The sequence below is a fragment of the Caretta caretta genome, chromosome 12 (assembly GCF_965140235.1).
Source record: "Caretta caretta isolate rCarCar2 chromosome 12, rCarCar1.hap1, whole genome shotgun sequence".
NCBI classification, from domain to species: Eukaryota; Metazoa; Chordata; order Testudines; family Cheloniidae; genus Caretta; species Caretta caretta.
Window position 1 is genome coordinate 19,011,509 of NC_134217.1, and position 17,465 is coordinate 19,028,973.

Below are 17,465 nucleotides of genomic sequence, written 5' to 3' on the forward strand. Positions count from 1 at the left end.
TGTGCCACGAAACAGGTGTTTCAGGTGTGAAACAGGCTGGGAGGGAGGGGGGAGGAGGGAGAATGCGATGCGCTCACGGGAGGGGGCGGGGACTTTGGGGAAGGGGTTGGAATGGGGGTGGAGAGGGTAGAGTTGGGGAAGGGGCGGGGGGCGTGAGCAAATCCCCCCCCATGGAGTGTCCTCTTTTTTGAATGTTCAAATATGGTAACCCTAGTGTATGGGTGGGGGGAGTGTGTGTTTTGGGGGCCAGAGAGTGTGTCAGCATGCTGTCTCATAAATTGATACAGCGGCAGGAAGCAACCAGTCCTGAGGCAGGGGGAGGGGGAAACCCTAACATCAGCCCCTGCCTCCCTCCCTGAGCGCTCTCTCTCTCTCACACACACACCCTTACCTCTGTGTTCAACAGCACGAGCATTCCACATTAATGGTTTGCTTTGTGTCCTGGAGCAGATCAGCACAGCACACAAGAGCTGTCAGAAACAGTGCTTTGAAAGGGAAGGGGCGCATGTCTCCAGGGCAGTAGAGTCACATGAGCAGAGCAGTCACATGAGGCATTATGGGACAGCTCCGGAGGCCAGTTACAGCGCAGAAACCAATGAAGTGTCTACTCTGGCAAAAGAGTGCTGGAGCCTCTGTGCAAATAGCCATACGACTCTCGGCGAAGTGGTTTTTTGCAGCGTTGCAACTGAGGAGTTTCCGCACAAAGTGTCTTTGCAGTGTGTGCACGTCTGCACTTTTAGCACAAAAAGCTGCTTTTCTGTGCAGAAACTTGTCAGTGTAGACAAGCCCAAACAGTGCTCAGTAATTATCATCCAAGAAGGAGCCCAGAAATCAGCTACAGCAACATATTTTAGTAAGTAAAAGGAAAATTTCTATGTCTCACAGTTGTAAGTATGAAGTGTAAAACTTTAGCTTCATACAAAAAAACCTACCAACATCTGAAGCTACAAAAGTCACAAAATAAAAAGTGTTTCATTCAGGGCTGTGAAGCAATTAACAAAATTAATTGCGCTGTTAAACAATAATAGAATACCATTTATTTAAATATTTTTGGCTGTTTTCTACATTTTCAAATATATTGATTTCAATTACAGCACACAATATGAAGTGTACAGGGATCACTTTATTTTTATGACAAATATTTGCACTGTAAAAACAAAACAGTATTTTTCAATTTACCTAATACAAGTACTGTAGTGCACTCTCTTTATCATGAAAGTTGAACTTACAAATATAGAATTATGTGCAAAAAAACCCTGCATTCAAAAATAAAGCAATGTAAAACTTTAAAGCGTGCAAGTCCACTCAGTCCTACTTCTTGTTCAGCCAATCATTCAGACAAACAAGTTTGTTTAAATTTGCAGGAGATAAAGCTGTCTGCTTCTTGTTTACAATGTCATCTGAAAATGAGAACAGGCATTCGCATGGCACTGTTGTAGCCGGTATCGCAAGATATTTACGTGCCAGATGCGCTAAAGATTCATATGTCCCTTAATGCTTCAACCACCATTTCAGAGGACATACATCCATGCTGATGATGGATTCTGCTCAATAACAATCCAAAGCAGTGCAGACCGACACATGTTCATTTTCATCATCTGAGTCAAATGCCACCAGCAGAAGGTTGATTTTCTTTTAGGTGGTTCAGGTTCTGTAGTTTCGGCATCAGAGTGTTGCTCATTTAAGACTTCTGAAAGCATGCTCCACACCTCATCCCTCTCAGATTTTGGAAGGCACCTCAGATTTTTAAATCTTGGATCAAGTGCTGTAGCTATCTTTAGAAATCTCACATTGGTACCTTCTTTGCATTTGTGAAATCTGCAGTGAAAGTGGTCTTAAAATTAACATGTGCTGGGTCATCATCATGAGACTCCTATAACATGAAATATACGGCAGAACGTGGGTGAACTAGAGCAGGAGACATACAATTCTCCCCCAATGAGTTCAGTCACAAATTTAGTTAACGCATTTTTTTTAATAAGTGCCATCAGCATGGAAGCATGTCCTCTGGCATGGTGGCCAAAGCATCAAGCAGTATATGAATGTTTACCATATCTGGCACATAAATACCTTGCAATACCGGCTACAAAAGTGCCATGAGAACGCCTGTTCTCACTTTCCAGTGACATTGTAAATAAGAAGCAGGCAGCATTATCGCCTGTAAATATAAACAAACTTGTTTTTAGCTGAACAAGAAGTAGGACTCAGTGGTTTTGTAGGCTCTGAAGTTGTACATTGTTTTGTTTTTGAGTGCAGATAAGTAACAAAACAAAAATCTACATTTAGAAGTTGCACTTTCATGATAAAGAGATTGCACTATAGTTAGGATTGCCAACCCTCCCGGTTTCACTGGGAGTCTCCTGGAATCAGGCCCCATCTCCCGGAGGCTACTGAAGTCAAACTGGGAGATTTTAGGTGCTAAAAGTCTAGTGGTGCGGCAGCTAAGGTAGGCTTCCTGCCAGCCCCAGCCCCATGACACTCCCATAAGCAGCTAGCTCGTCTCCACGGCCGGGGGGGGGGGGGGTGTGTCTCCGCGCACTGCCCCCGCCACAAGTGCCAACTCCACAGCTCCCATTGGCCAGGATAGCTCAGCGGTTTGAGCATTGGCCTGCTAAACCCAGGGTTGAGAGTCCAATCCTTGAGGGGGCCGTTTAGGGATTGGTCCTGCTTTGAGCAGGAGGTTGGACTAGATGACCTCCTGAGGTCCCTTCCAATCCTGATATTCTATGACAAATCATTTTGCTAGCATTAATATAGCTCATTCTAGAATTGATTAAATTCAATAACACATTTTCAGCTGAAACAGAAAACTGGCTGCAGTACATGTAGAGCCCGAAGTAGATGAATGATGAACAGCAGCACAGATTTGCCATTGCCAACTGTTAAAAGTAAATTGAACTGCCATCCACTCCACGGGGAAGACAAAAGCAATGAATCTACAAAACAATAAAATGTGTACAGATCAAGCATGAACCAGAAATTTGGTTTCATGGGGTTTCACATGCTTTAATAGAGTATCATCCCTCCTTTTCAGGCTGACATATCTTTTTTGTTTACTGTGCTCTACCAATGAATGATTAAACTTAAAATTTCGGCAGTGAATCGCACAACCATGACTTGATTTAAAAAACGACAACAGGCATTTTTATAGCTATTTCTTGATAACATTACACCTTTAAGTAAACAGTGTGTGTATGATTACAGTTGATCACAAATTTAATTAGAAGAAAGTGATAAATAATTCAATTTAGAAGACACTACAGAATAGATACCTAAAAGTATTTCAACATTTAAATAAATCGATGTCACTTATGTTATGAAAATACAATAAGCCCATTCATTCTTGTAACTATTGGCACCATTATATCCAGTAGTATAGCAAAACAGCTAGAGTCAAGGTGGAGGTGTGATTCCTAAATCAAGGGGATATACCTGCAGTAGCTCTCAGCAAGCTAGCTCCCTTAAACTGGAACGTACCGCAGCTTTGCGACCAGCATGATGGGCTTGCTGCCCTGAGTATGTGTCGAGGGTCTCACACTTGTGTGAAAACAGTAGATTTAAGAAACTATTTTAAGTTCTTAGAACAAATTTGTATTCAAAAGGAATTCAACAGTAAACAAAAAGCTATAACTGGTGATTTCAAAAGCACAAGTTCAGCACTCTGATGTGTGGAGTGGATTGATTGACTGAAATCACCAAGTTTAATCATGATTTAAATCAGCAAGCAGGAAACCTTGATATAAATAATCAATTTTCATCTTGTTTTGCATTTGTACTTCTGATTATTTTCCTAAAGAAAGGCTGATTTCTCACTGGTTGACAACCATTAAAACATGTTGATTTGTAACTTAACATCGCCGTTACATTTCTTTTTGCTACCTGGGAGGAGAAGCTATATCTACACACATTTATTTATGCAACTATAAAGCTTAACTTATATTTATTCAGAGTTTTACTTTTTTATTATGGTGAGTGATTCATTTCTCATTTACTAGATGAGGATTAATATTCCTACTTGTGGTTTGTGTCAAGCTCTATTTGGATGAAAATTCAAATTAAATTAAAAATGTATAAAAAGCATTTAATATTTTTATCATTTAAGTAAAACTACCTTAAGTGTGCTGGATACATAAATATCAAGAAGTTTATCAAACCATGTTTTGCTTTTAAAACTGATTTATTGAACAAAGGAACTATTAGATGAAGTTAGTGAACTGAAGTGATTGTTTTGGGTGAACATGTCCTTCAAGATTTTAGAATGAGTATATCTCATTTTCGTTCATAGACTGAAGAGGAAAACAAGTCTTTCCTGTTTTCTGAACTCCAGACTGGTTTCTCAACTCTGAATGAACTAGTCGGTGAACAGAATTAGTTCAATAAACTGAAACGAATAAAATTTTCTCTCTGCATGAGCAGAAGTGGTTACTGTTGTCAAAAACTGGTTTAGCACTTCAGCAAACTCTAGTTCCAGGTAATTAGTCAAAGTTTGTTTAGTTCAGTCAAATGACTTTCTTTAAAACTTTGGCAGAACACATGTACTGTTTAATATTATTTTATTTTAATTATTTTAGTAAAATTAGGCCTCAACCTACATTGTCAATTTCCAATGTAATAATCAGTTTAGTTTTAAAAATAAACCTGTATTTAAATAATTTAAACTAGAAAATTCATTTTTTAAATTAAAAAAAAAAAGAAAAAAGATTTTTGCTCACTGTGGTGATATAGTATACAAATCCTTTTGTACCCTATCCCATGCTGCTCTGAGGGGAGGGCCCCAAAAAAACAGAGTGATGTGAATGTTTGTAGGTTCAACCTCAGAAAGGGTTTCAGATTGGAATTTCAGAATTTGTGGGAGTGCCTCCCTGAGTTGAGGAAAAGTATAGGAAGTCCTAATAATTGTAGTTGCATCTTAGTGGCAACTGCCCTGTTTAGATAGTTTGCTTTTGTGTTTGAAGTCTTCAGTTTTATTTTGGCCATAGAAAATCTATTAAAAAAACCAAACACCTGAATCCTCAAGAGGGTTTCCTATGCATAACCTGAAACTCTTACTGAGTTTCTGTAAAGTTTTATGCATCCAGGGGCGTTTCACAAGGTCCTTAAATGTTGCTTGACAGCTTTTTCTTTCTTTCAAACTTTTCCATCCTCCATTTAAAGACTAACCTTTGATAATGGCCCATCATTTTCACCATTGCTTAGTACATAATTTGAACACTAATTACCACCAAGGAAAATTTACAGAAGTGATATGATGCTATATTGAAATGTGTCTCAAGTGTTCTTCTCTTATAGGCTGATTCAATTTAAAATAAAAATAATAAACATAGCTTTTAAAAATAAACAGCAAACACTTTAAAGGCAACTAATAATAAATAATAACCTATCCTAATCTAAATGCTTGAAAATTTTTATATTGACCAGGATTACGGCTGTGACTTCTGCTAGTAAGTACTAATTTCACCCCCCAAAAAATCAGGAGTTATTTTTCATGAAATCTTAAGGCATTTGCAAGTTTTGCTGCTAACTTTTACACTGTTGGCTCAGAGCAAGAGAATAAAATAAGACACATAAATGAATTCAGAATTAATGAGTGATCTAGTTTTAATTATTGTTTATTTTAATATAACTTCAAACCAAACTTAGAAACTCCTACAGTAGAAACACTTGTTCTTTTTAACAGAATATTGGACAGCATCTGAGAAATATGACATTCTGTGTTTTATGGTACTTACATATTTCTCTGACAGTCTGTATCCTTATGTTCATCCTTTTTAGAAGATTATGATAAATGTTGTGTAAAGTATGCCTTGTGAAGTATCATTTGAAAACTCATACTTTGCTGATCATTATTGTCCTGGTAAAATGTGTGTGGCAACATTGTACATAGTTATAAAATTCTACTGTATAACATTGCTGAGACATGTTCCAAGTTTAGAAAAGCAGGCACAAACCAGTTCCTCAGAGACAAAAAGACAGTGAGAAATCTACATTTTGGCAAAGAAACAGCTGGAGGTTCCCATCCCCCACAGCCATGCTGGCTCCTGAACCTCAAATGGAGAGGATTTTCAAAGAAAAAAGAGAACTATAAGGAAGGGGAACAAATGCCCCAAAAGATCTCTCCCTTCATCTCTATGCACGGCATCGCAACACTTTAAGGACAAAGGAAGCATCACTGGATTGGGGAGGGATCCTGGCAGAAAGAAATTTAGCCAGTAAGACTGCTAAAATATGTGGTGAGAGAGACTTTTGCTTTGAAATCGTTTCGCTTACTAAGTTAGATGTTAGTTGCATTTTACCTTTTATTTCTTTGTAAAAAATTCTGTCTTTTATGCCTCATTACTTGTAATCACTTAAAATCTTTCTGTAGTTAATAAATCAGTGTGCTTGGACTAAAGTGGTTGGGGAACTCCATTTGAGATAACAGGATTTGTGCCTATCACTTTTTATTTATAAAATAATGGACCTTATAAGAGCTTGTATTGTCCAGGAGAGGGCTGGGCAATACAAAATGCACATTTCTGGGGCAAAGTCTGGGACTGGGAATTTGATCGTGTTGCTCTGCAGTGTAATTCAAGGGTGACTGGCCAAAGCACTCATACAGTATAGCTGGGAGTAATATATATGCTGGAGGCTGTGTGAGAGCAGGCCAGGAGTGGTTGCTCTCCAAGCAAAATAGTATAAAAGGCACCCAGGTTGGAGAACTGAGAGGACATAGCTGTTCAACAGATTATACCCTGGGTAATGTCACAATTTTTATGTTCTGAATCATTACATTAGTAACAGGGTCTACACTGACAGAAGTTACAGATATATATTGGCCCCTTCATTAGGCTAAAAGACTAACCTGTGAGCTAATACCAAATCAGTGAGGTGATTCTTAACTTAATATGCATAACAACAGAATCCAGCTCCCTCTCTCATAGCTGCAATGGTTCTGTAAGACTAATATGAGTAAATAAGAAACATTTATTTCTATCTCTAGGTTCAAACAGCTACATCTACGGAGCCATTCTGCTGAATAAGAAGTTGCTTTATTTACGTAGTCATTTTTTAGAGTAGATCCAATAAAAATCAGTATGACCTATTGAATATGGCAATTGATCAGCAGCAGGTTGATTTGAAAAAAGTTAGAGAAAGATCATGAGTTTTCAGATGGTATAGAGGACATCCAAACAAGTTCATTATACTTTTTTTTTTCAACTGTCATTCATACAAATAAGAATTTTATGGCAGTTGAGGAATTTTAACAAGTTACACTGCAAAGAGTCCCCCTTACTTTACTTACCAATTCTGTAATAATGATCCAATTTATTCCACAGACTTTCTCCCTCTGGCTTTGGAAGGTTAATGCTTTTAAGTGGTTCATAAACAGAGCCTAAAGAAAAAAAAATCACAAAAAATTATTTAAAAATACAGTTATCAACATCAAAATTATTTCCATAAATTATCACAGGAATGTTGTTTAAAAATACTCTTAGCATGCTTTTTCTTGCATAAATATTTAAGACACAAACATAACACTTTGTTCAGTTTCAATTCACTTAAAAAAAATGTAATTTTACTTCTTCTGTAAACCAGTTGATTTTACATGATTGTCCAATACTAAACACACTAATGTCAGGCTCACAGGCTGTAAGCACAGCCAAGCTCTCACACCACTTCTTAGCCAACAATCACTTTCTAAATGCCTCGAGGGTAAGAGCTACCATTCAATTACTGGAAATCTGAACTTGTTACTACATGAGCTGCACAGTTCCATTCAGAAAAAGCTTTGAGTTCTATTTCTTTGGGTGCTACAGAATTTAAATCCAGGCATTTAGAAGAGGAGACGAAAGGACAAGAGTCCTATATATTATTAAAGGTATTATTCAGAACTAGTTTACCTACACATTTAAGACAAGTCTCAGCATTAAATGAAAACCATTTTAAAAAGAAATTGCACACCAGTGTAACTTTGCACATTTACACCACAATTAAATTACTTCAGGAGTGACCACTTCATAAGGTCAGAGGCAGTGAGGTGCCTTCCTTCAAAAGAGAGAGCTAGAATTAATGAATTCTTGTTATGGTAAGAAGCACGATATGCTTAAGAAACCAGAAGACCATGAGTGGCCAAATGATTATTTAATTTCCTTATGCTTTAGTTTAATTTTAAAGTTAAGACTTCTTCAGTCAAGCTTCTGTATATCCATGATGTTTTAAACCTCATAACCAGTAAGAGCTATGTGGCATGTTTTGCAGCTAGTAAAGAATTCACAACTTGGTAAGTTCTATAAACTTGGTAAGTTCTATAAACTTAAGAAATTGGGGACATGGAGAAAATGCAGGATCCTCTACTCAGATATCTAAAAAAGATACACCGATACCACCACCCGGAGATGTTGTGTCAGAAAATAAATTCACCTAATCCTGACTGGAGCCTCTGGGAACCACAATATTTGAATCTATATCCTTATGACAGGCATGAGGTTGACCTAATTTTGTATGCCATTGGGGAGTATTTCTTTTCCTCCCTCCTCAAAAAGCAATCAATTTTTCCCTTCCACAATCAGCATTCTAGGTTTCATTATCTTTCTCTTTAAAATTATGGGAAAACTTTGATAGCTGGTACTACTGAAATGTACGCTTTCCTTATCTCCAAGCGACAGGAGGATCTGCATTTTGTGAAAGTGTTCAATTTTCCTATGACAGGACTCCGCAATACCTTTCTGTACATGGATGTATGACAAAGAATACACTACCACTGATGAGTGTTTAATTTGATAATATCTAGAGCTATTATGTTAAGTGATTTGTAGTGTTTAAGTTTTACTCAAAAGCATAGTATACTTCAGTGACAATTTGAGGTACAAAATGAGGACAAGGTAACAAACCTAATTTAGATTCTTCAGTCTTTATAGCCCACATCGACTAATATAGCCATAGTTTATCTAAGAAAAGATTATTTTTTAATACTTAACTAGCCAATTCAGTTTTGTGAATAAATTGAGCAACTGTCTTGTCAAGCTTGAACGAAATAGAAGTATTGCAAATGTTAGGCCTCAAACTTCCGTATGCTTTGAAATGCAAGCCTTGCAAAAACAAAGCTTAAGCTTGTGGTCACGACGCTGCAACCAGATAACAATTTATGCTGACTCCTATGTACTTATCAACCCCAAATTACCCACATTCAAAATCTCATTGGCTACCAAAAATAAATAGGCCTCAATTATACGAACAACTAACAATTGGACATGAAAATTAAATACGCATCAATTATACAATTAGGGCAACCACATAAACAATGTGGCCCACCCTGATTTGGTTGGTCTGTTCTAAAACATGGCCATCAGATCAGATAAAAAGAAAGTTTAGAAGTGTGTGCAACAAGAGTGATGTAGTGGTGGGAGTCTGCTATAGACCACCGGACCAGGGGGATGAGGTAGATGAGGCTTTCTTCCAGCAGCTCACGGAAGCTACTGGATCGCATGCCCTGATTCTCATGGGTGACTTTAATTTTCCTGATATCTGCTGGGAGAGCAATACAGCGGTGCATAGACAATCCAGGAAGTTTTTGGAAAGCGTAGGGGACAATTTCCTGGCGCAAGTGCTCGAGGAGCCAACTGGGGGGGGCGCTTTTCTTGACCTGCTGCTCATAAACCGGGTAGAATTAGTGGGGGAAGCAAAAGTGGATGGGAATCTGGGAGGCAGTGACCATGAGTTGGTTGAGTTCAGGATCCTGACACAGGGAAGAAAGGTAAGCAGCACAATACGGACCCTGGACTTCAGGAAAGCAGACTTCGACTCCCTCAGGGAACGGATGGCCAGGATCCCCTGGGGGACTAACTTGAAGGGGAAAGGAGTCCAGGAGAGCTGGCTGTATTTCAAGGAATCCCTGTTGAGGTTACAGGGACAAACCATCCCGATGAGTCGAAAGAATAGTAAATATGGCAGGCGACCAGCTTGGCTTAATGGTGAAATCTTAGCGGATCTTAAACATAAAAAAGAAGCTTACAAGAAGTGGAAGGTTGGACATATGACCAGGGAAGAGTATAAAAATATTGCTCGGGCATGTAGGAATGTTATCAGGAGGGCCAAATCGCACCTGGAGCTGCAGCTAGCCAGAGATGTCAAGAGTAACAAGAAGGGTTTCTTCAGGTATGTTGGCAACAAGAAGAAAGCCAAGGAATGTGTGGGCCCCTTACTGAATGAGGGAGGCAAACTAGTGACAGAGGATGTGGAAAAAGCTAATGTACTCAATGCTTTTTTTGCCTCTGTTTTCACTAACAAGGTCAGCTCCCAGACTGCTACGCTGGGCATCACAAAATGGGGAAGAGATGGCCAGCCCTCTGTGGAGATAGAGGTGGTTAGGGACTTTTTAGAAAAGCTGGACGTGCACAAGTCCATGGGGCCGGACGAGTTGCATCCGAGAGTGCTGAAGGAACTGGCGGCTGTGATTGCAGAGCCATTGGCCATTATCTTTGAAAACTCGTGGCGAACCGGGGAAGTCCCGGATGACTGGAAAAAGGCTAATGTAGTGCCAATCTTTAAAAAAGGGAAGAAGGAGGATCCTGGGAACTACAGGCCAGTCAGCCTCACTTCAGTCCCTGGAAAAATCATGGAGCAGGTCCTCAAAGAATCAATCCTGAAGCACTTGCATGAGAGGAAAGTGATCAGGAACAGCCAGCATGGATTCACCAAGGGAAGGTCATGCCTGACTAATCTAATCGCCTTCTATGATGAGATTACTGGTTCTGTGGATGAAGGGAAAGCAGTGGATGTATTGTTTCTTGACTTTAGCAAAGCTTTTGACACGGTCTCCCACAGTATTCTTGTCAGCAAGTTAAGGAAGTATGGGCTGGATGAATGCACTACAAGGTGGGTAGAAAGCTGGCTAGATTGTCGGGCTCAACGGGTAGTGATCAATGGCTCCATGTCTAGTTGGCAGCCGGTATCAAGTGGAGTGCCCCAAGGGTCGGTCCTGGGGCCGGTTTTGTTCAATATCTTCATAAATGATCTGGAGGATGGTGTGGATTGCACTCTCAGCAAATTTGCGGATGATACTAAACTGGGAGGAGTGGTAGATACACTGGAGGGGAGGGATGGGATACAGAAGGACCTAGACAAATTGGAGGATTGGGCCAAAAGAAATCTGATGAGGTTCAATAAGGATAAGTGCAGGGTCCTGCACTTAGGACGGAAGAACCCAATGCACAGCTACAGACTAGGGACCGAATGGCTAGGCAGCAGTTCTGCGGAAAAGGACCTAGGGGTGACAGTGGACGAGAAGCTGGATATGAGTCAGCAGTGTGCCCTTGTTGCCAAGAAGGCCAATGGCATTTTGGGATGTATAAGTAGGGGCATAGCGAGCAGATCGAGGGACGTGATCGTCCCCCTCTATTCGACATTGGTGAGGCCTCATCTGGAGTACTGTGTCCAGTTTTGGGCCCCACACTTCAAGAAGGATGTGGATAAATTGGAGAGAGTCCAGCGAAGGGCAACAAAAATGATTAGGGGTCTGGAACATATGAGTTATGAGGAGAGGCTGAGGGAGCTGGGATTGTTTAGCCTGCAGAAGAGAAGAATGAGGGGGGATTTGATAGCTGCTTTCAACTACCTGAAAGGGGGTTCCAAAGAGGATGGCTCTAGACTGTTCTCAATGGTATCAGATGACAGAACGAGGAGTAATGGTCTCAAGCTGCAGTGGGGGAGGTTTAGATTGGATATTAGGAAAAACTTTTTCACTATGAGGGTGGTGAAACACTGGAATGCGTTACCTAGGGAGGTGGTAGAATCTCCTTCCTTAGAGGTTTTTAAGGTCAGGCTTGACAAAGCCCTGGCTGGGATGATTTAACTGGGAATTGGTCCTGCTTTGAGCAGGGGGTTGGACTAGATGACCTTCTGGGGTCCCTTCCAACCCTTATATTCTATGATTCTATGAAAGAAGGCACGGGACTGTGTGTGTGTGTTTTTGGTAACCTGACCCACACCCCCTGAACTGAAGGGACGTGCGCTTCTCGACTGTCTGTACCTGGCCAGTGCGGAAAATGGCAGACTGAAGGGTAACGTATTTTCGGACAAATGAATGGCAAGTCTATGCAGTAAAGAAGTCTGGTCACTCGAGCTGAATTGATCATAGTTGTATCGATACTGTAGTATAAAATCAATAATAGGTAGCCGATGCATAATAGCTTTGCATGTATTAGTGCTTGTCTTTTAAGTAGTCTGAGCAAGTGCATGTAGTGCTATCGTTCATCAGCTTTACGTTGCCTTTGAAATAGTCTGTCACCAGGAATATAGAGCTGGTGAATAATAGCTTTACTTATGCTTGTCTTCAGGGCTTTTATTATAACCTGCCAGGACCAGCATATGTAGATTCACTGTTCAGGAACTCGCAGACTAGATGATCATAATGGTCCCTTCTGACCTAAATATCTATGAATCTATGAACCTATGAAATGGTCCACAATATTACATGTACTTGTGCTTGTCTTCAATATAATCTGCCTTTTGTATTAATCCTTATTCAGTGCTGGTCTTTGGTTTTCCTTTTCCTTTTCTTGTTTTGTTTATGCTGTTATTATAGTCGGAAATCATTAAAAGCCTTTCTTGAGGAATAATTAGTAGTTCTTACTTATTTTATACGGACACCTCTTAACCTCATTACATCTGTGTTGGGTGGTGGGAAGTAGCCAACACCCCAGAGTGAAATAGGGCCCCGAGGCATGCCTCCTTCATCTATCTCCGCAAGTTTCTTAGTCAGTCAGGTTTTCAATCAATAATTTAGATAATTCTTTTTATTAATTAGTCTCAGAACTTTAATGAGTAATTTGCCAACAAACACAGTTGCAGGAAAAAAATAAGTATATTGGTCCCTGTAACGAATAGGGCAAAAGAGGCATTTAGAAGTATAGTTCACCCATTATGACCAGGACAAACAATCAAAGTTCAAATGGTGAGGAGTGCTTCCCTCTGTCTACTGTGAAAAGTAATGTATAAAATGAAGTTAGCTACAATTGCCATTTGCAGAGATGCCTGGCAGCCATTTTCCTGAAAAGAGATACTATGATGGGTACTCTATCATATTAGTTTCTAGTTTATTTTAAATAATGGTTTAAACTTTAAACAAGTTAAAGGAAGAACTTTTAAGACTTTAACATGAAAAGACCTTCAATCACTCCATCTAGAATGTGACTCCTCATATACATCTCACAAGATAAGGAAGGATCAGGTCTGATCAATACTTAAATGGGAACACCTCAACCACAAAGAAACCCCAGGGTGCTGCTGGAAATGGTAGTGATGATTCAGCAAGCAACACTCTTCCCTCCAACTCAGTACTGAACAAATACGATGCTGGAGATACAGTAGTTTGAAATGCAGATATTTAGTATATTCTGACAGCAGAACTGGCACTTTCAGTACAAAGTCATTTGGGGCACTTCTGCACTGTGCTATGAAACCAACCTGTTCTTCTCTAACCACGATGGAGGTTGGTTTTACTCTTTACTGTTTATTCACTGCATTACCATGCATTATCAAGTGCCCATATTTAAAATTCATATTAAGATATAGTCCTGAGGTCTGTACAGAACCATGGAATTTGAATATACTGCCCCTTCACCACCACTGTGGTATTAAGGAGAGAAAGTGAACAAGAATAGAAATTTAAACATGTGAATAAATTAATAGAGAAAGTAACAGTTGGGGTCAAGACATTCCAAAAACAAAATGTCAAGGATGCTTAAAGAAAACAAAACTAAAAAACTGGACAACTATATGCCAAGTATGGTCGTAAGTTTGACTCAATTGTGAAATAGGAAAAAAAAACAGTGGAACACTAATTAGAAAAAATACACTTAAAAACTCGCATGTATAAACACAACTATTAAATTTAAAACAATTCTGAATTACTTTACCTGTGCTTGATTTAGAAATTACAAAACATAAAATCCCAAGCTTAAAATGTTTATTAAAATCAGAGACTGTTGTGCACCATGATAAACAAGATCTGAAGAGACTAAAATTTGGGTCAATTTTTTAAAAATAAAAAAGTGATGTGACATTTTTTCTACTGACATTTGTAAGTAAAATGATATTATGTGCAAGTTAAAGTTTCTTAGGATTCACTTGTATATACAAGTTGCTCAGTATTAGCTACTTTATTTTCCTTTACATTATATATCTTGTTGTAATATACACAGAGTTAAAATTACAATCTCCTTTAGTTCAATAGACTAACAAAGACAGATGGTGTTTAGGCCACCAGCTTTTTGACCATGAGTTACAGAATATCCTCAAACATATCAAAAGAATTAAAGTTCTTTCCCCATAGATTTATATTCCCTATTGCAGCAGTTGAGCTCAGGAGAACAAATGACACACTTCCTTTTACTTAAACACTTTGATTGTGGTAAGGAGAAAAGGAGGTGGGGAAGAAGGAATACCACTAAAAATGTATTCCATCATTTACATACTGATGAAAACTGGTCAGTACTTTATATACGAGCAAATGCTGCAGTTCATTTACTATGAATACGATGTTCATTATTTCTAATTAAAAACAACCCTAATGGTAGTTTGCAAAGTGAACATGCATGATGTGCAGTCTTGCATATTAATAGAGAAAGAAGACTAGCAATAAAGACTGCCAAATTAATCATGTGGCACCTGCTGCTAGGATATAACTGAAAACAATTCTGTAACATTTTAAACAAATATAATAGAAAATGTGATATAAAAATGAATCATTCACAATAACTGAACTCATTTTTCCATTGCTACACGTCTTAGGGTTTGTCTACATTGGCAAGTTTTGTTGCCAAAAACTGGCTTTGGCCTTTTTTCGGAAAAAAAGCCGAGTTTTGGCAACAAAAAACTTCCACCCCTGCAAGAGACTTTTGTCTTTTCCCCTCCCTTTATTGTCGACAAACATGCAGTGTAGACACCAGGGTTTTTTTGCAATTTTATTGGCCTCCAGAAAGAATCCCACAATTCCCACGCTGCCACTCTGGTCAGCGGTTTGAACTCCGCTGCCCTGCAGCCAACCCGCCCCTCCCACTTACAAGCCCTGGGAATTTTAAATCTCATTTCCTGCTTGCTGGCTTCCCAGAGGAGCTTCCCAGGTGAGCATGGCTGGCTATCGCACCAAACGTGCTCCCGCTTGGACCGCCACTGAGTTGTTGGATCTGATCAGTATATGGGGAGAGGAGTCTGTTCAGTCGCAGCTGTGAGTGACCTATAGGAATCGGGACACATATGGGCAAATTTCTCGAGGCTTGTGCAAAAAGGGCTATGATCGGGACACGCAGCAGTGCAGAGCGAAGATAAAGGAGCTAAGGCAGGTGTACCATAAGGTGAGGGAGGCAAACCATCGCTCCGGTGGTGCGCCTAAGACCTGCCACTTCTATAAGGCGCTGAATGCTATCCTCGGTGGTGACCCCTCCTCCATCGCCAATAGCCCCATGGATACTTCGCAGGCAGCAGAAAGAGGGTAACCCGCAGGCTGAAATTCTAGATGAAGAAGTCGAACTACAAGAGGATGTGGTGCTCCTAGCGGGGTCGCCTGGTGGGGCAGGCAGCCAGGAACTCTTCTCCACTCCAGAAGTGCTCAACGGCGAGCAGGAAGCAGATGAGACTCTGGATAAGTTGCTGAGGCTTGTGTAGGGAATCGAAAAGTGGGAGGTAGGTAGTGTTTTCTGTGAGCTGGACATTGCTCTGTGTAGCTAATCTGCATGGCCAAGCAGGGTATCGATGGACATCGAGACCTGCAGGGAATCCTCCAGAGAGGCTCTGGAAAATTTCAAAGAGTTACTTGTTACTCCTCTGCCACAGATTCCAATGGATTACAGCCTTGTTAGTTCCCCCATTGTAGAAAACTTTACCATGCCATTTAGCAATCACTGGAGCTGGACCAAAGTGGCACATAGCTGAGCTGCATATAGACCGGGGTGAAAGCCACAAGCATTCAGCAGCTGTGCCCTGGTTTCTCTGGTCACCCGCAGCAGCGAGATGTCAGCCAGCAGGTTGGCTGCATATGAAAAAGTGTGGGATAATTTTAGCATGAGTTCCCTACAAAGCTGCCCTGCAAGCCGTGACCTTTTTGTCCATACGCACAACCGCTTTCCCCCAACTTCCAATACTCACCATGATTGGGGTGCTCCCTGAGCTGTGTGCCTGCCTAGAGTCTCAGAGAGAAAGTAATTTCTACTAGCAAAATGCACTTTTTATTAAAACATTTCAATCATTTGCTGGAATGTAACAATCTCCCTTCTATTCAGCACAGACTTTGAAGAACACATCTCGCACCCCTGCAGACCGGCTTCAGCAGATAAGAAAAAACCCTAGGTGCAGCAAAGAAAACATGTTCTCCGAAGTGCTGTAGCGCGATGAGAGACAGACCAGGGAATGGAAAGAGTGCTGGGAAGCCGAAAGGCAGGACAGAAAAGAGAATGTTGCTTTTGCTAGGCAAGCAACAGAGCAGATGATAAAAGTTATGGAACAGTGGCTCTCAAACTTTTGTACTGGTGAACCATTTCACATAGCTAGCCTCTGATCTGCAACTGACTGGTAGCAGACTGGATTCACCAGCTTCCACACAGCAATTGCAACATGCTTCTCTACTGAAAGGGCAGCTCTCAATCTGGTGTCCTTGCACCACAGGTCAGCGGACAGCTCAGCACATAGCTCCATGAAGGTTGCTTTACGCAACCTAAAGTTCTGTACCCACTGGTCGTCATCCCACACCTGAATGACAATGCGATCCCACCAATCAGTGCTTGTTTCTCTAGCCCAAAAACGACTGTCTACCGTATGCAGCTGCTCTGTGAATGCACAAAGCACTGACAAATTGCTGCCATCAATATCACACTTGGGTGCCTACGATTCATCCTCTGCTTGAAAACATGGACTCAGAGCAGAGGCACCGGAATAGAGGAGGCCAAAGGGCCATGGCCCTCCCACTTTTTGAAAGTGGACAGACCTTGCCCATCCATTTTTTGCCACAGGCCCAGCACCCTGACCCTCCTCTTCCCCTTGAGGGCCTGCCCTCTGGCCAGGCCAGAACCTGGAGCCCAGGCTGGGTAAGAGTGGCCTGGGGAGCCACAAACCCTCCACCTGTCTAGGATGGGGGCGGGGGGGAGGCCAAGATCAGCCCCCAGCCCATGTCCCTGCCCCTGGCAAATAGAGGGTCTGTGGCTGCCCACAGCTGCCCGGGCAGCTCTTACCATGGCTCAGCTGCGTCTCTTTGGCCAGGCCCCACCCCGAGGCCAGGCGGTAAGCCAGAGCCAGGTCAGGGTAAGAGCCACATGGGCAGCTGTGGGGAGCTGCAGACCTTCCACATGCCCTGGGTGGGTACACAGGCTGGGGATTACTCTCTGCCCTCTCCTCCCACAGGCAGGTGGAGGAGCCTGAGCTCCCCGACACGGCTCCAGCTTGCAGCTTGGCTGGTGGTGGGGCCATGGAAAGGGAGGGGCCTCATGCCACCCCAC

At 41.1% G+C, this 17,465-nt stretch overlaps 1 protein-coding gene across 4 annotated transcripts in view; it reads right to left on the bottom strand.

Moving 5' to 3' along the window:
- Positions 1 to 17,465, bottom strand: part of PHKB (phosphorylase kinase regulatory subunit beta) — a 216,756-nt gene that overhangs the window by 178,498 nt on the left and 20,793 nt on the right. For all 4 annotated transcript variants that reach the window (XM_048816935.2, XM_048816937.2, XM_048816934.2 and 1 more), the window contains one exon: positions 7,283 to 7,372. In XM_048816935.2, the coding sequence (XP_048672892.1) occupies positions 7,283 to 7,372 (90 nt within the window). The remainder of the gene's footprint in view (positions 1 to 7,282; positions 7,373 to 17,465) is intronic.